Genomic DNA, 18,994 nt, shown 5'->3' on the forward strand with positions numbered 1-18,994 from the left:
TTTTTTTTTATTTAAATAATTTTAATCTTACCGCATCGATGATCGAGTAAAAATACGGTTAATTTCGAAAATAAAAATTATTTTTTGCTATTGATCTATTACATCGTGTAATACAGATTTTTTTAAGGGAAAAAAAATCTGATTAATTATTTAATATAATGATGGATATTGTGATTAAATCATGAACAAGTAATTTTTTCATATCGTGATTATATTACTTTTTTTCCTTAAAAAAATCATACGGTACAATAAAAACAATGGAAAAAAGAATTTTTTTTTCTTTTTCGAAATTAAATAGATTAGATTGAGTCAATAATTAGACTTTTCTTTTTTTCGAAATTAATCTCATCATATGATTACGGATATTGTAATTAAATCATGATCGAGTAGAATCTTTTTTCAATTTTTCTTTTTTTTTCTTTGTGATCGAATAAAATTCCATATCGTATTTATACACCTATTAGCAAAAAAACTTTTTTTTGCAAAAAAAAATTGTATTGATATTGGTTTCCTAATAACACTACGGGTTCCTTGAACCCTCTCAAGCATCTAAAGTTAAACTCTCTCATAAACACAGAGAGCGCAACTTACCTTAATATGACATGAATACTAAATATGCTTAGTAGTGAGAACGAAAAATTAAATTTTGGGGATCAACAAACTGAAATGGATTTTAACACATGAATCCTTCAGATGAAATTACTATGTTAGTAGAAAATTCAGGAGGTGGAAATAAACAGTATAATTATAATTTTGCTTCGCCACAATAACTTTTTATGATGGTAACAATCGTTATATAATTTTGATTATTTTCTACATGACCAAAATAAGTATATTGTCTTTTTAACAAAATTTTTTAAGATCATCAAAATATTATTTTGATATTAGCAACTGAATGTTGGAACACATGATCAGAAATCTGATTCTTCAATAATTTAAGTATAATACTTATACGAAAATTTATAGCATATTTTTTTTATTTTATATTATAGTGTATTATAAGTTTATTATATTATTATTATCATAAAAAAAAATTGTGACCCGTCTTGCATAATTGCGCTTCTTCACTCCAATGTAAATAAAATGTGATAAAAGATAATTTTTTTATTATAGTACCTAATATCATAAAAACGCTAACATTTTATTTATTAGGGATGATATTGAAAAAAGCTTGTTGAAGCTGGATTATCGTTACCATTAAAATATCTGGAAATTTGATCATTTTTCAAAATTTGATTTGACGAATCGTTCAAGTACATCATTCCTAAATAATGGCTTCAATTCGCCGAAAATTATCTTTCTAATCCACTTCGGTAGTGATTTGTACGACTCAAAAAGCAAACGTGCCATTTGAGCTTGAGTAATGCTGCCTGAATTGTGTGGATCGATGAATTCTTTTTAAGGATACGCTGACGTGTTACAAATTTATAATAATTTGCGTAACGTCCTTTGGAAGAAATTAGTAGAAAGGTACATTAAATATAAAAATAGTAAAGAGAAGATTAAGCCGAATGTAAATCTAAAGAATCGACAAATTAAGGAAAATACTAACGGAGGAGAATGAGAGCGCACTTAAAATCTCATCATCTTTGGGTTTTATTGTATTGAGAATTTATAAAATGCGCACGACAAATTTTTCTCATTTTACGGAAGCCTTTTCACAGTTACTTGTGATTTTCCAAGCTCTTCGAGATATAATATTGCGGCTTCTATGGATTTATCAAATTTTTATGTAGTCTTTAAATAATAATAATCATACACGTGATAATACAGGTGGCCATAAGTCACACGCTCCTGGGTATAATTTCATGGAATGGTTTTTTCCCGAAGGAAAAAACCCTGAACTACTGTAGTTACTGAAACAGGGAATTATACACGAGATCTTTACGTTGTACTAAACTAATTTTGACGACAGTACAATTGGACAATTTCCAAAATTGTTGAATCCCAATAATAAATAACATCTTTTTTCGATAAAAAAAAAAGGTAATTTTCTTTTCATTTAATAATGGGAAAACCATCATTACATTCTAGGAAAACGGCCTGGCGTAGACAAAAAAAATGACAATATAAAAAATTTAAACAAAAAGAAATTGAAATATCTGATCTCCAGATACAGCTCCAGGATTTCCAAAAAGCTGTTGAGACAGCCGGTGAACAAGTGATTTCCAAGCTAGACAAAACTGAGCGTGAAAACGCAAATCTATTGAAGTGGATCGATATTTTTTCAAATCAAATCTCAAGTCAGGAAGAAGAGATATATAAGCTTGAATTAAAGAGTTATTTAGCACAATCATCATCGTCTCTGTCATCTCTACCACAGCCACCATCATCATCATCATCATCACAATTGTCACCGACATCTTTTAAAAGTATGGATGAGTACTTTAAACATAATCAAGTTAGTAATTTTTTAGGTATTGTGCAATTTTTAATGATTTTTATTTTTATAATTAATGAATTGTTCTCATTTTTTAGTAAAAGAAATCTAGTAGTTCATTATTTTTTTTTACTATTCTCATTTTTTTTAAATAAAAGAAATTTTTGTAATATTGAAATAAATACATAAAATAATCAAATTCGTATTAATAATATATCGTGTAAAATATGTTTTATTTGCCAGTAAATAATAAAAAAAAATATTTGTAAAGGTTTAACTGGGAAATTTTCGCCTATCAGGAGGATATGGGGAAATTTTCGCCCGCTAGAACTCTACGATAATAATCGCCATAAGGTATACATAGTAATCGAACCAGAGACCCGCTGCGATGCGGATTTCCTATCTCAAACTACTCTACCACATGCGATTATCTGTTTAAGGGATATTTATTGATTACTCTTTATTACTAAATTACTGGATTATTGATTGTGCTATTCCTTAATAAGGTTTGTACGATCACTGTAAGACCTGTTATGTATGTATATATACATGTTAATTGTTACTGCGTTAAGAGATTGTTAATTTTTTTTTTATCAAAAATTAAATGAGAAAACGATTACAGTTATGATAATTGATGATTATAAGGTCAAGGTTACGATAAAAAAATAATTTTTAGAGAATGACATAAATAACAGATTAATAGTTATATTTTAGCGTCAAATTGTGTTAGTGAAGTTATTACGACATTAACTTATTAACTTGTGAAGTCACATTCTATAAACTTTTAAAACAATATGATATATTGTAATCTTTATTATAATAAAGGAATAAAAAACATATCAATGTTATCACGGTCTTTTATGTGATATGTACTGTATTTATGAAAAAAGATGGAGTTTTAAAGAGCTAGCAATGTTTCTTCCGCTACGGGAAGGAATTTCTAGATCTTCTGTAATAACATCTAACTCCTTAACCTTTTCTTTCGATATTTGCGCTTTCAGTTTCAACCCAGACTATTTTGAAGCATTTTCTGGAGAATTCTATTAATTTATCTAGTGAAGTTTCCGATAATTTTGTAAAATCGATGGCTGAAACGTATCGGCTTAAGATTCTCTTTAAAACCACCTCACGTGATATGAAGTTGTTTACTTCCTCGTCAGTAGGATCTGAACTTTCCGTATATTCACTTTAATAGAAAAAAATTTTAAATCATTAAATCATTGTAGTAAAAACAACATAACGATATGAACGTATCGATCACCTTTCTACAATTTGTCAAAATTCTTTTACTAATGTTGAAAGTACATTTTTCAATTGATATCGATAGTCGGAAAATGATTTATGATATCGTTCGTTAATTGACTTCGCCACGCTTTGATAAGCATCATGCCCAAAAATTTTTTGTGTTATTTTATCAAACGCATGATCGGGCGGATTTCTAGTTCGCAAAAAAAGACATTTCATTTCTTCGTCAATAAGACGATAATTATCCTAAATAGTAATAATATCAATAATACATAATACATCAGTAATTCTGCTGTGTAATAACGATTGTTCTTAATTGGTAAGAATGTAACAACCAAAATAAGAAATGGACTTTACGTTGTCGGATGATGACGAAGTCGAGGTGGTTAGTGGCAAATTTGTTGATGGCTGCTTCGTCGAGGCATCAAGCATTTTGTTTGCCAAATGTAGCGCACTTGGATGTAAGACCAACCAATTGCAAATTTGCAATTGATTGGTCATTGCGCCAAACTGAACCGGAATTTCTTCTTCACTCTCTAGAAGTAATATTAAATGAGAATAAAATTATATTCATTAATTATGTTCAGATTTTATGTTTTACCGCTTTCATCATTTTCATTTTCTTCTTGTTCTTTATCTTGCTCTCTCCTATCCCTCTCTCTCCTATCCCTCTCTCTCTTCTCTTTCTCTCTTTCTTTTCTTTCTTTCTTTCTTTCTTTCTTCTTTCTTTTCTTTCTTTTCTTTCTTTTCTTTCTTCTTTCTTTTCTTTCTTCTTTCTTTTCTCTTCTCTCTTTACTCTCCTCTCCATCTCTTTCTTCTCATTTTCTCTTCTTTCTTTTTCAATATTTCTTTCTTCTTGCTCTGGAAGCATATCTTCATTATAACGAAGTAAATTTATTTTTAAATAAATTCGCAGAAATATCATTTCAATTGAATAATAAAACAATTATTATAAGGTATTTACCCAAAATAATTCTTTCAATATCATCATCTTGTCTATTATTACCTTCTCCAATATCTACATCTTGTCCACGTAAATTATCTTGTTCATGTTCACTTCCTTCCTCTCTCCTTTCATCTCTTTCCTTATTATAATCACGTGAAGAGTTGGCAACATATGTACGAATAGTTTTTGTAGTCTTTGCAGCTTTTGTTGCCTTGTCTTTTAGGTATCATTATAATAGTATTAGGCGCAATTACTATATAAAATTTCAAATCAAAAATATAATTTTATTACCTTTTCCTGTTACTCCTCTGCGTTTAGTCATGATAAACAAACAAGATGGTACTTATTGGTATTGTGCTAGTAGCAACGTAAAGAAATAGGTGATTCCTGACGAAACGAATACAGCATTATCTTTATTTATTTATAGAGATTTCTCCTAATATTAAGAAAAAATTACATCGTGACCGCATCACATAAAAGGAAATTGGGTTAGCATTCTCGAAAAAAACATTCATGGTTACATTAAATCTTGGATAGTTGATCGGAAGAATTTGTTAATGGTTACATCGATTCTTTATGAAGAAATTTTGGGAAAATTTGATGTCTTAACGGTTACATGTAAAGAAATTATATATGAGTATCGTAACCGTAGGACATAAACGGAAATTTGGCCAACAAAATTTTCAAATTATTGGAATAATTGATCGGGAAAATCCTTAATGGGTATATTAGCTCTTTGTCCACAGAACATTAATGGTAATTTCGAGCAATATTAACAGTTACAAGTAAAGAAGCTATATATGAATATCGTGATCGCAGGACATAAACGGATTTTTGGGATAATTGATCAGGAGAAAAAATTTGTTAATGGTTACATAATCAGGGTTGAAGAATTATACTGTACGTACTATATTATGCTGTCCTAATACTTAAATAGAGTACATTTTTTATATGTTTAATATATTATATATTTATTTTAATAATTAGGATTGATAATAAATTATTAACTATTCTTTTAATCTTAATAGAAAAAATATTATATTAAATATTTAACAGTGCAATATTAATGGGCAATGGAAAAATTGCGGTTACATGTAAGGTGATCGCAGGACATAAAAGGAAATTTAGATTCAGATTTGGGGATAATAAAAATTATTAATGGTTACACATTGATTTTTTATCTGCAGCGCATTGATAGAATTCAGGGGTAATCTGAAAAATTTGACAGAAATATCGTGATCGCAGGACATAAACAGAAATTTAGATCAAAAAATTGATCGGAAAAATATTTGTCAACAGTTCTGTTGATTCTTTATCTGCAAAAGATCTTTATCTGCAGCACATTGGTGGAATCTAGGGTAATGATCTGAAAAATTTGACATGAATATCGTAGTCGCAATAAATAAATAGAACTTTAGGTCAATAATTGATCAGAAAAAATTATTAATGGTTACATTGATTTTTTATCCGCAGCGCATTGATAGAATTCAGGGGTAATCTGAAAAATTTGACAGAAATATCGTGATCGCAGGACATAAACGGATTTTCGGGATAATTGATCAGGAGAAAAAATTTGTTAATGGTTACATAATCAGGGTTGAAGAATTATACTGTACGTACTATATTATGCTGTCCTAATACTTAAATAGAGTACATTTTTTATATGTTTAATATATTATATATTTATTTTAATAATTAGGATTGATAATAAATTATTAACTATTCTTTTAATCTTAATAGAAAAAATATTATATTAAATATTTAACAGTGCAATATTAGTGCAATGTATACAGTAAATTGATGAATTTTGGGCAATGGAAAAATTGCGGTTACATGTAAGGTGATCGCAGGACGATGAACAGAAATTTAGATCAAAAAACTGATCGGAAAAAAATTTTGTCAACAGTTCTGTTGATTCTTTATCTGCAAAAGATCTTTATCTGCAGCACATTGGTGGAATCTAGGTAATGATCTGAAAAATTTGGCATGAATATCGTGGTCGCAATAAATAAATAGAAATTTAGATCAATAATTGATCGGAAAAAATTGTTAATGATTACATTGATTTTTATCTGCAGCGCATTGACAGAATTTGTTACATTAATTCTCTATCTCGGAATTATTTTAAAAAAAAACTTTTACAAGTTGTTGACCCAAATTTCCTTTTATGTAGTGCAGTCATGATATCACAGTCGTAATATTATAAAAAAAATTACTTTGTACTTTTTTCCCAAAGAATTCAATTGATATTTTTTTAAAGTTTGACTGTCCATATCTTATCAGTTACATATAAAAATACCACATCTCAGATCAGAGTTTTTAGATTTCTAATAAAAAAAAGTTAGAAAGAAAATGTCCTCTCCCAAACCTAGTAGAGAAGAAACAGGTATAAAAAAAAAAATACCTCATATTAATTCATTAAATAACGTATGATAATATTCATATAATTTCTTTCATATATAGATAATACGATATTGATCTCGCTAGACGATCTAATAAAAGAACAAACCCGATTGAACGATCTTCGCCAAACTAACATTAAAAAGAAACGGCAACGTCCGTCTCGTAACAACCGAACGAAGACCATGGGAGACTGGGCTCAGATGGTGAAAAAAGTATGATCATTTGATTCTTTAATATTTTGTGATAATTTGAAATATTTAACACTTTAAAATTATTTGTTAGAATTGATATTGCCATTATATGAAGTTATATCTCATTACAATACCGCACAATATTACTATATTCACCTTCTTTTCAATTTATTTCAATAAAAAAATAAATCTTATGTAATTTTATAATTGTATATATCCGTAAAGCTCACCACTAGTGATTTTATCATAATAATTGATCGTAATAATTTAAAATCATAAAAATCAAAATTTCATATAAACCGGAACACGAATTGCTAACAATTTTTTTCTGATCATTTGTCTTGTCTAAATGTGCTGCGATCACGATATTCTTAAAATGTAATGTCAATTTTTCAGAAAAGCTTTGTTAACCCAATTTCCGTTATGTCCAGCAGCCTATATAAATTTCTTTACATGTAATCGTCAAAACATCAATCAAGAGCTTTGTTAACCCAAATTTCTATAGTTACGATGTTGTTCATTATATAATTCATTAACAGTTAATGTAACTAACTATTAACGAATTTTTTTTCCGATCAATTATCCCAAAATTTGATGATCTAAATTTCCGCTTATATCTTGCGGTCACAATATTCATATAAATTCCTTTATATATAACCGTTAAAGAAGTTAACTCATCAGATCATTGCCTCAAAATTTCGTCAATGCATTGTAAGTAAAGAACCAATGTAGCCATTAAGAAAATTTCCCGATCAATTCAAATTTCCGTTTATGTCCGCGGTCACAATATTCATACAAAATTTCTTTGCACGTCAATTTTAGATCATTTTACCAAAATGTATTGCGACAAAGAACTAACGAATGTAACCATTGACATTTTTTTCTGATCGATTTTCCCAAAATTTAAGAAATTAGTAATCTAAATTTCCGTTTATGTTCTGCAGTCGCGCACGATATTCATACAAAATTTCTTTGCATGTAACTGTTGTTAACACGTCAATTTTAGATCATTTTCTCCAAGATTTCCATTAATGTACTTGTGATCCAAGCCCAACTAATGTAACCATTGACATTTTTTTTTCTCGAAATTTCGTGAAATTCGTAATATAAATTTCCGTTTATGTCCTGCGGTCACGATTTCATACAAAATTTCTTTACATGTAACCAGATCATTGCCCAAAATTTCCGTTAATGCACCACGGACAAGGAACTAATGTAACCGTTAAGAAATTTGTTAACCCAAAATTTCCGTTTATGTGCTGCGGTCACGATACTATGATATTCAATTGAAAATATTATAAAAGCAGTTAATGAATTAAATACACAAACGCGCATGGACATTTTTTAAATTTATGATTTTATTTCATTTTATTATTCCTTATTACAATTATTGTCATAGCCTACGTTACGAAATAAATCTCGAAAAGCGAATATTGCTGCAATACCTTTTCGTATCCGTAATAATTTTAGAAGGTTGCCCAACAGATTTTTATTATCGGATAATGATGACAATGAAAAAATGGTACAAAAAGATTTTGAAGATGATAATATTAGTGGCGAAGAGTATAATGAATATGGCGTAGAGTGATGATTTAGAACAACGAAGTGATGATGATCATATAGAACAGCGAAGCGATAATGGTGATGATTTAGAACAACGAAGCAATGATGATCATTTAGAACAACGAAGCGATAATGATCATTTAGAACAACGAAACGATAATGATGATGATTTAGAACAACAAAGCAATAATGAAGAAGGTGATACCAACATGATTTCAACATCATCAGAGAATGAAACAGAAAGCGATTATATAATGTCCTTAGAAAGTGATGAAGATTATGAAACAATGTCGTCAGATAATGAAGAAAGACATGATTCTGATATCTCAGAAGAAAAGCTATTCGTTGATGAAGCATTGGCTAAAGATAAGTTACCATCTTTTGATGGTGATTTTGCTCCATATTTTCAAAATTTAACTACTGCTGCCTTATTTTGTTGGATTTATAAACATAATATTTCAACAAATGCATATGAAGATCTTGTTGACATTATCATGAGACCAGAATTTAATAGAGATCATATTGTAAAGAATATTCGGAGATTTCGATCATGGAGGGAGTGTCTTCCTCTTCCCTCAATATCAGCAAAATCTATCTCAATTTCATCAAAAAACACCATCAACTTTAAAGGATTCAAAGATGGCATATCAACTTTCAATAAGTGATATCATTTGGAATATTCTTAACAACCCATCACTATTAAAGGAAATGTATTTTGGTGCTGGTGTCGATTCAAAAACAAAATCCGAGTACTGGCATGGTACCTTATGGGCAGAGTCACCTCTTTTCGGTCAAGAACAATTAATGATATCAGGGGGTAATTATTTATTAAATGCAAGCTGATGGTAGAAAGGCGAAGCAATAAAGTACAAGAGACTAACACTTTTTTCATATGTATATAATAGAGATATACCAATGCGGCGATTTTGTTTACTATTACGATAATGAGCGAAAACTTGGCAGATTGAGAGCGATATTATTAAATGAAGAGAACCAACAGTATCGGCTGAGAATCCAAAAAGTTCTAGATTATAGTGACTTGCCTGGAAATTTTAAGGGAGAATTAAGACAAAATCGCTCTCTTTCCGGAGAAGTTTGGTTACAAGATGAACCATTCTCGACAATAACAACATCACAAATTTCCGAAAAGGTTGCTGCAGATACACTACGAATTACCGAAATACTTTATAAACATCATACACACTGGCGCATTCGTGATGCAACGTTCTCTTATCAACATCCTTCAGAATATATTTCCATAAGGCAGCCACCATCTCCAACAATTCCGGTTTATAAGCTGTTTTTGGACGTATCTTTACGATGATTTTGGAACGTTTAGGAATGTTTATCATTCGTTAGGAGGTGTTTATGTGCAGTTTGGAAATATGCCTGCCCGTCAAAGAAAGTTGCTCAAAAATCACTTTGTTCTCGGGTTTGTTCCTTTCGGTGGTAATTTCAATGAATTCATGTTGCCATTCATTTCTGAAATGAAAGAATTCGAACAAGGAAAATTAATGGAAGTGAATGGCCAAGATGCTTGGGTGATAGCCGGTTTAGGTGTCGTAACTGCTGATTTACCACAAGGGAATGACATGTGTGGTGTATTACGACATAATGCCAATAAAGGTTGCCGCACTTGTACAGCCTCTCGAGAATCACTTACCAACTTCTCTCAGGATGTACCAGCAACATCAAGATATCATCACATCACTGACGATCAATTTAAAGAGATATTTGATGAACCTGCTACCACAAGGCAAAGACGACTTTGTACTGAGTTCGGACTAAGAACAAGGCCTAGCATTTTGGATAGGCTGCTAAGAGAAAGCATCTACAGACACCTCAAGATGTATATCATGCAACTGCTGGGAAGATTGGACGACTTCTTAAATTAACGTATGATCTTAGAATTTAATTAACTTTAGCTAGATATGTAACGAACAAAATCTTTTAATAAAGCTTTTTGATTTCCACAGGTGCGAATTATTTTCACAAAAAGGAGAGGACGAGTTTATCAAAGCCTGGAAGAACTTAGAGAAACCAAAAAAATGGTCTCGTTTGCCAAATCCAATTAGCCACAATGCTAGTTTCTTACGATGTCTGACTATCTTAGGCTCGCTATGATAATGCCTTTTATACTTAATAGTTTTTTAGAATCATCAAGCTTAAAGGAAAATGAATCCAGAAGCATTCTGCGACGAATTCAAGAATCACGCATTAACATGGTGAAAAATGTAATAATTGCTTGTTGGGTATATGTAGCAAAAACAATGAGGATAGTTTTTGAAAGCAAGTTTACATTAGATTCGTATGACGAATTACAAAAATGCCTTGAAGAAGAAATGAAAATTCTTCCAAAGGTACAATTATTCATAATTCTTATATAATTTTTTATTTTTTATTTATCAATATATAAAATATTATTTAATAATGTGGCTTTAGGTTTTCCCTGAATTTGCTAACTTACCAAACCTGCATATCGAATATCCACTTGCTGGTGCATGCAAGGACTTATGGTACTCTTATAAACACTCAAGTTGGTATCGAAAGAGATGGTGCATCGGATCTTTAAAGCAATGGTACCACGAACAAATTGCAAGAATGTCGAGCTAGACTTGTTAAAGCGGTATACTACGCTCTTTGCAATTCGTCATTTAGTAGATGGAGGCGCAGATCAAAGATTATCACAACCTTGTAGAGGTTTCGCTACTATGTCCTCAAATTTTAGAAATTTATTGACTAATTGGTATATTACTGAAGACAAGGTATCAAATGAACGAACCGGAAGGAAATGAAGAAGGTTTGTATTACAATTTTATAATAATAATATTTCCGCAATTATTAACGTATTTTTATTTTATATAGCGATTTCATATCCAGTGGATTTTATTACAAATATTATCTTAAAGAGGAGCTTATCCCGTCAGGATCGCGAAAATATCATGAAAAATTTGCCAAATTTCAAATCTGAGCTGCTTCTTTCATTTATGGACATTGGACAAAAGTCAGCTCTTATATATTCTCAAATGAGCTGGTATGAATTGGCGACATACACTATGGAAGAAAGCGATGGCGTATTTTCCAAAGTACATCTTCATATTGGTGACGTCGTAACAATACACGAGGAAGACAGTGGTGAATGTTATGCGATTATAAAAGGGATCTTGAAATACAAAGGCAATGATGATAAATATTATGCCTTTATTACTATTGATTGGTTTGACAATATTAACAGAATTCACAACGTATTGAAATGTCCTCTTTTTCGCATTCAGACAAGCCAAGACATTCGCTGGAGAAGAATCTTCCCGATATCAATAATTGACCACGTACAGAAAGTTCACTTTGTCTATGATACGAAAATTGATTTGTGGATAAAAAATAATTATTATTTTACGGCTATATAGCTTTATTATGCAGTACAATGATTCTTTTCGGTATATTTATTTATGATAACGTGATTTATTAAATAAATAAAGATAACGATATCGTTACGATATCGTTTGATATCGTATTCATGAATTTATTAGGCACGTGACTTTGCAATTTTTATCCAATCAAATCATTGTTTGTTAGACATGTTAAACATTCGCACGATTATGTTTACGTCTACATCTCTCTATTCAATTTTTTTAAATTTTTTTTTAATACCGAAAAACATTTTGACAGTTTTTGTTATCAACAGTATAATTTATTCAAAAAAATATATTCATATTAACAATTACAGTCGACCACTGTATATGCGCGTCTATTTTTATTCCGGCGTACGACAGGTACATATTCTGCTCTCGCTGGGTTATGTTAAACTATCTTTGACATTTATATAACGCGTCAAAAATAATTACGCGTTCAGTTTTAATAGTTTTTACCTTTTTATAATAATTTTTTTTTCATATCAATACCCGAAAGAAAAAGAATAAAGGGAAAGAAGAAGAAAAAAGAAAAAAACCATTGTGAAAAAACGAAAAAGAGAAAACAAAGGAACGAAAAGAAAGAGAGATTATCCTGAAATTTTTTCACAAAAGGTGCTTACTGTCTTCGGGGGATCATTCGAGGGTTTTTTTTGGCCGCTGATGAAATGCACCATTTTTAAGACTTCATATGGTAGGCCGTATCGTGGAGGCAGGGTATGCACATAGCGAAAGCGCCATGCTCCTATGTAATACTTGGGATCTTGTGGTATCAGAAGGTAGTGGTGATGTATCATTGGTCATAGGCAGTTGGGTGCTAATGGCTGACGACCTAAGCGGGACACTCCCCTAGCAGTGATGGCAAATGAGCTATGGTACATTTGCCCATTTTGAGATGACCTTCGAATGACCTTCGAATGACCTAGTCATTTAGGTCATTTGTCATTTGAGTCATTTAAAATTAATGCTTTATAATTCAGGCCAAGTTAATGATGCCGGCCAGAATTATGAACTTCTAATATCATGGAAAATTTTATCCATGAAATAGTGAAATTGTATGAATAGTTCTGGCCAGAATTATGATGTAATTTTAAATGACTAGGTCATTTGTCATTTAATGTTGAAATGACCCAAATGACACGTGACCAGTCATTTGAGTCATTTGAGGTCATTTGGGTCACTGGCCAACACTGCACTCTAATGAGGTAGGCCCCGCCGGATGAGCTCAACCCACTTATTGCATTTTTTGATTCTTAAGGTTGAAAATCTTGGTCAAGTGTTCTGAGACCAATTTTTATTTTAAAAAAAAATTTCGTTTGATTTCTATAAATGCAGTACTTTAATTTATGCATCTTTTTTAGGATTAACAACCAGCATTTGCAATGACTTTAATAAATCTTAAGAACTATCATTTAATTAGGTTGGTTTGTATCTTCAACTCCTGTATTTTCTCATGGACAACTATATGTTGCATGTTCAAGAATAACATCAAGAAAAAATTTAAATAATTAAATTTTTACTTTATTTCAAGTTTAGGTTTTAACCATTAACTGCTAATGTAGTTAACAGGTGAATCCTAGTAGTATTTAATATTTGTGACGAAATCCGATAATGTTGTGCGTAACTACTCCATTATGTTATAACGATATCGTCACGTTGGTTTATGTTAACCATCCGGGGAGAGAGATGTGTCTAATTTACCAGGTACGATCGTATCTTTAATTTCGCAGAAACTTGCACCATAATCCGCGTACTTATTAATTTAACAATTGTCACAAAGTTTCGATACAATATTAGTGTCATAACAGTTAACCATCTGGAGAGAGAGAGATGTCTAATTTACCAGGTACTTATCTTTAATTTCGCAGAAACTTGCGTTGTATGTAATACGGACTCTTGTCAATTCAGTATTTGGTATAATATTAGTGTCTTATGTTAACCGTCGGAGAGAAGAAGTATTTACAGGTGCGTCGTAATCAGGAAACTTACATCAATTCAACATTTATAATATTATTGTCATACCGATATTGTCGCATTGTTTTATGTTACTAGAGAGGGATGCGCCTACATAATTTACCAAGTACGATTAAACTTCGCAATACTTATCAATTCAACAATTGTGAATCAATAATGACGGAACGTGACTACTTCAAGCTGTAATAACAATGATATCGATACGTTGTTTTTATTTTTCATTTTCGACCATCATAATTGCATATTAATAATATATACGGCATTATCAATTAATAAAAATTATTGAATGTACTAGTACTTACGGTTCACAATTTTTTCATGACCCAAAATTCTTGTCAAATATTATCTTGATACTGTGTAAATGTCGTCCTGATATCTTAATAATATTTTTAAATGAAATAATATTTTTAAACGATATCGTAACAGTACGGTTTGATAATTATATCGATACATTTTCAACATCATCGCAACATCTTCACGATAACATCACGATTTTTAAATGATATCGTAACAGTACGGTTTGATAATTATATCGATACATTTTCAACATCATCGCAACATCTTCACGATAACATCACGATTTTTAAATGATATCGTAACAGTACGGTTTGATAATTATATCGATACATTTTCAATATCATCGCAACATCTTCACGATAACATCATGATTTTTAAATGATATCGTAACAGTACGGTTTGATAATTATATCGATACATTTTCAATATCATCGCAACATCTTAACGATAACATCACGATTTTTAAATGATATCGTAACAATACGGTTTGATAATTATATCGATACATTTTCAACATCATCGCAACATCTTCACGATAACATCACGATTTTTAAATGATATCGTAACAATACGGTTTCGATAATCATAACGATACATTTTCAACATCATCGTAACATCTTCACGACGACATCACGATTTTTTTGAAGATATCGCGACGATATAGTTATGATAGTCTTAACGATACCTTTCCAACATCTTCGCGATATTAAATTACGAAATCAATATGATATCGTTCTGATATCAAAATGTTACCGATTTTAATATCGCGAAGATGTTGGAAAGGTATCGTTAAGACTATCATAACTATATCGTCGCGATATCTTCAAAAAAATCGTGATGTCGTCGTGAAGATGTTGAAAATGTATCATTAAAATATTGTGGCAAATTTGAAGATTTCAGCAAAGAAGTTAAATCACATTATTATTTCAAAAACTAGTAAACAGAATTTAATTATTTCTGATTCAATGAATTTATATTATCAAAATGCATCTAATTGCAGTGTTTTTATGTCTTTAAATTTGATAGATCAAATGTTATTCTTAACAGTAAAATGCAAATAATTCATTATTTATTTTTAAAAATTTGACATATACAAATTTTATAACATTTTCTTTTCTATTAAACTTAAAAAAATGAAATATGATTCATTATATTTGTCTTATTAAAGTACATTGTATCTATTATTTTCATGTCTTTAGGATTAATGAATTAAAAGTTATTTGCATTTTACTGTTTTTAGACATTCAGCAATAACTTCTGATCTATTGAACTTACAGACTTGAAAATACTGTGGTTAGACGTGTCTCTATTGGACGAATCTAATGAATCATAAATCATTAAATTCTGATCACTGGACATTGATTTAATGTGATTTAATAGTTATTTTTTAAAAGTATTTAGATACTTTTGGCAGGTGGATGTATACTATATAAAATATATTAACTATATTATATATATCAACTATATTTGATATATTGCATATGTTGCATATATTGAACATTTGCAACATAGGTTGTTATCACATATTCTGGTCTTAGGGGCATGCCAGAAATCAGCTGATTTGAAAGAAGATGGAGGAGTCAAGCTTCAAATATTAAATTTTACTGGATATTATTATAATTAACAAATATTAAAAAATTTCCTATACAAAATTTTTACAAGTTTAAAAATAATTATAGGATTCTATTTATATAATTCACAAATATCTGGTCTCAGCTTATAATTATATTTATTTATAAGTTATATTTGTAAAACATTTAGAAAAGTCAAATTTATATACTAGAAATACTGATATTTTTTAGTTTTAGTATTGTACTGGATTCCAGCTTACAAAGCAATTTTTTTTTTTTTTTGACTTGAATTTGCTACTAAATTACAATTAATTATTCTTTTACAATTAATGCTTATTTATTGTATCCATTATCAAGGAAAATTTCTGTCCCAAGAGATGTAGTATATCTTCAGAGATTATTTCAGTAGTGTTTTATTATCTAATATTCTTTATCATCATCAGAGTTAATATTCACATTATCAGGGAGGTTGGAAGATTTAGTAAAAAAAGGTATCAGAATAGTTATTGTAAATTCTATTGATCAGTTCGATAAACGTCGCATGATATATTTCTAGAGAATCGTGCGATACCTATATTTTTCATAAATAAATATAAAATGGAATTATATATAATGCAATTAAACTAACCGAAATATTTTAAGCAAATTGATAAATATTTAAAAAAATAAATAGCAAGCTAATAAGCTAATCATTTGTTTTGTTTAAAGAAATTAATCTATATTAACAAATATAATTAAATAATTTAATATTAATTACATAAATGGGTAAGATCAATGTCCTATTAATTTAAACTACTAATGTATGAAATGGACCCTAACAAGCTAAGTTTAATCTAGTTAATATGTTATATATGTTACATAATATCATGAATGACGCATTCTAAAATTGTAAAAGAAGTTTTTTAATTTGAATATCAGTCTAGTTTACCTTTCTGTTCTGACACCAAAAATGAACAAACGTATTTAAATGTTTGTATTACAACAAGAGAAAGAAGATATATAAAAATTTATAAGCAAACGATGCCTGATAAAAATTGCATGTGGAAAACACATTTAACATTAGCCTCATATTCGAAACAGTTGCTATATTCAAGTTGGGAGCTAAGCTAGGGATTTCTAACCCTAAGCTCTAAGATTACGTAACCGAACCTTTTTATTAGTGATCATCATTTCATTATTTCTCAGTGACGAACTCTGCGCATATATATGTGCACTTCCAAGTTTCGATTTCATGAATTTTTAAATTTGCCGTTGGTTCTATAGTATGTACGTTCTTGTATTTTGTAATACTTTAAAGTAAGACATTTAGTAAGATATTACTTACTTTAGATTTAAGACAGTCAAAGTTTTTTTGGAAGTCAACAGCAAATTATACGAATATATTAGCCAATGCTGGCATCTACACAGTCTTCATCTCTTGTAAGCCAGGAGATATATACATCTTCTAATGCTACAACGTCAGCATCGTCTTCGAATTCAACAACTAATGGAGAAAGTTGTGTCAATACTAATAATAACTTATCGGAATGTCTTACCGCTTCTTCTTCAACACCTCCTTCTTATTTTTTATTATACTACTGGACAATATTATATACTTATATAACAAATATTTTCAGTAAATCAACTGCAAGGTTACGAAGACATTCCACTGGCGAGCATGCATATATGGCACAAACATCAGTTTCTGATACTAATAATAACATTAATAGTAATACAAACAATAATAATTCACCACAACAACCACTTCGTCGTTCTCCGCGATTTAAATCAAAAAAGCAATTGCAACAACAAATTACTTCTTCATCAGTTGATAGTATATCCCCACTTAAAGCTGCCAATTCATCGATTCGTTTGAGAAATAATTCAAAGACATCAACACAATCATTTATGATGAAAACGAAGACACTTATATTGGATTTGGACGAAACCTTAATACATTCAACATCGAGGGGATCGCGAGCAGACGCGCACATGATTGAAGTCATGGTAGATAATCATGCTTGTTTATATTACGTGTATAAAAGACCACATGTGGATCATTTTTTGAAAAAGGTATAGAAATAGATATTAAATTCATTTTTATTTATAGAGACTACGTTAATTATTAAATTTTTGTTTAGGTTAGTGAATGGTACAAGGTAGTTATTTTTACTGCCTCTATGCCTGAATATGCTGACCCTGTAATCGATTGGTTGGATCCAAATAAAAATTTAATCTGTAATCGATTTTTTCGACAGGTATAAAAATATTTTTTTTAAATTGTTAGATTTGATTTTTATGATACAAGAACATCATATTTCCATTATAATTTTTATCGATATCAGTCTTGTACCAATCGAAATGGAGCTTACATTAAAGATTTAACAATTGTTGAACCAGACCTTTCAAAGGTCTGTTTAGTTGATAATTCACCAATATCTTATGCTATGCAACAAGGTAATATAGATATGTATATATAGTTATTTATTTTGTTAAAAAGATACGAAATAATTTGATTTTATTTGATAATTTGTTAGAAAATGGGATAGCAATTGAAGGCTGGATAAATGATCCTAATGATGAAGCGTTGTTAGATCTTTTACCTTTCTTAGATGCATTAAGATTTACCGAGGATGTAAGATCTATATTATCTCTAGCAACTTATTGATATCAGGGGAAAAAAGAAAATACTATTTTCATTAATCACAAAGAAAGTTCTGTAGTAAAAAAAAAAAAACTTTTGTTAGAATGGCCTGTAATTGCAAAAAAATGATTATTTTTATAAATGGTTATGGTTATTAATATGTAATATCACATCTCTTCATTATCAAACTTTAGAAATTCTGATTGTAATATAGAATCAATAACGGCTGAATCTGCATTAAGTAAATTTAGATCAGATAAATAGTAATATTATAAGATTAAATTCTTTATTTATGGGACTTTTCCATGATATACATAATTAATAATAATTTTTTTATTCAATGTAAATTACTAAATTCGGGTGAGACTATTAAAAAAAGCATGTTAAATTA

The 18,994-nt window shown here is 29.8% G+C and overlaps 6 protein-coding genes across 6 annotated transcripts; 4 read left to right on the forward strand and 2 right to left on the reverse strand.

Annotated features, from left to right (window-relative positions):
* Positions 1 to 2,078: 2,078 nt before the first annotated feature.
* OCT59_006253 (uncharacterized protein) lies at positions 2,079 to 2,363 on the reverse strand (the record flags this gene model as incomplete). The annotated part of the gene is made up of 1 exon (XM_066141146.1): positions 2,079 to 2,363. One exon carries the CDS (start codon positions 2,361 to 2,363, stop codon positions 2,079 to 2,081), a length of 285 nt encoding a protein of 94 aa, XP_065997967.1.
* A 1,292-nt stretch (positions 2,364 to 3,655) lies between these two features.
* On the reverse strand, positions 3,656 to 4,893 carry OCT59_006254 (uncharacterized protein; the record flags this gene model as incomplete). Its single annotated transcript, XM_066141147.1, has 5 exons — positions 3,656 to 3,871; positions 3,983 to 4,159; positions 4,227 to 4,498; positions 4,590 to 4,787; positions 4,863 to 4,893. The coding sequence occupies 5 exons, from the start codon at positions 4,891 to 4,893 to the stop codon at positions 3,656 to 3,658; spliced, it is 894 nt and encodes a 297-aa protein (XP_065997968.1).
* A 3,463-nt stretch (positions 4,894 to 8,356) lies between these two features.
* OCT59_006255 (uncharacterized protein) lies at positions 8,357 to 10,052 on the forward strand (the record flags this gene model as incomplete). Its single annotated transcript, XM_066141148.1, has 5 exons — positions 8,357 to 8,380; positions 8,565 to 8,687; positions 8,749 to 9,252; positions 9,434 to 9,545; positions 9,634 to 10,052. 5 exons carry the CDS (start codon positions 8,357 to 8,359, stop codon positions 10,050 to 10,052), a joined length of 1,182 nt encoding a protein of 393 aa, XP_065997969.1.
* A 163-nt stretch (positions 10,053 to 10,215) lies between these two features.
* Positions 10,216 to 10,623, forward strand: OCT59_006256 (uncharacterized protein; the record flags this gene model as incomplete). Its single annotated transcript, XM_066141149.1, has 1 exon — positions 10,216 to 10,623. The coding sequence occupies one exon, from the start codon at positions 10,216 to 10,218 to the stop codon at positions 10,621 to 10,623; it is 408 nt and encodes a 135-aa protein (XP_065997970.1).
* Positions 10,624 to 10,854: 231 nt separating this feature from the next.
* On the forward strand, positions 10,855 to 11,341 carry OCT59_006257 (uncharacterized protein; the record flags this gene model as incomplete). Its single annotated transcript, XM_066141150.1, has 2 exons — positions 10,855 to 11,088; positions 11,171 to 11,341. The coding sequence occupies 2 exons, from the start codon at positions 10,855 to 10,857 to the stop codon at positions 11,339 to 11,341; spliced, it is 405 nt and encodes a 134-aa protein (XP_065997971.1).
* A 5,823-nt stretch (positions 11,342 to 17,164) lies between these two features.
* Positions 17,165 to 18,923, forward strand: OCT59_006258 (uncharacterized protein). The gene is made up of 5 exons (XM_025322914.2): positions 17,165 to 17,242; positions 17,310 to 18,032; positions 18,101 to 18,217; positions 18,305 to 18,416; positions 18,497 to 18,923. Exons 2-5 carry the CDS (start codon positions 17,370 to 17,372, stop codon positions 18,625 to 18,627), a joined length of 1,023 nt encoding a protein of 340 aa, XP_025165040.1. The 5' UTR covers positions 17,165 to 17,242; positions 17,310 to 17,369; the 3' UTR covers positions 18,628 to 18,923.
* The last annotated feature ends 71 nt before the right edge of the window (positions 18,924 to 18,994 follow it).

Source organism: Rhizophagus irregularis, chromosome 14 (genome assembly GCF_026210795.1).
Source record: "Rhizophagus irregularis chromosome 14, complete sequence".
NCBI lineage: Eukaryota > Fungi > Glomeromycota > Glomeromycetes > Glomerales > Glomeraceae > Rhizophagus > Rhizophagus irregularis.

Coding starts and splice junctions, on each gene's coding strand:
- OCT59_006258 (XM_025322914.2), top strand. CDS start 17,370: ATGCTGGCATCTACACAGTCTTCATCTCTTGTAAGCCAGGAGATATAT. Junction 18,033..18,100: donor TGGATCATTTTTTGAAAAAG/GTATAGAAATAG, acceptor ATTTTTGTTTAG/GTTAGTGAATGGTACAAGGT. Junction 18,417..18,496: donor ATCTTATGCTATGCAACAAG/GTAATATAGATA, acceptor ATAATTTGTTAG/AAAATGGGATAGCAATTGAA.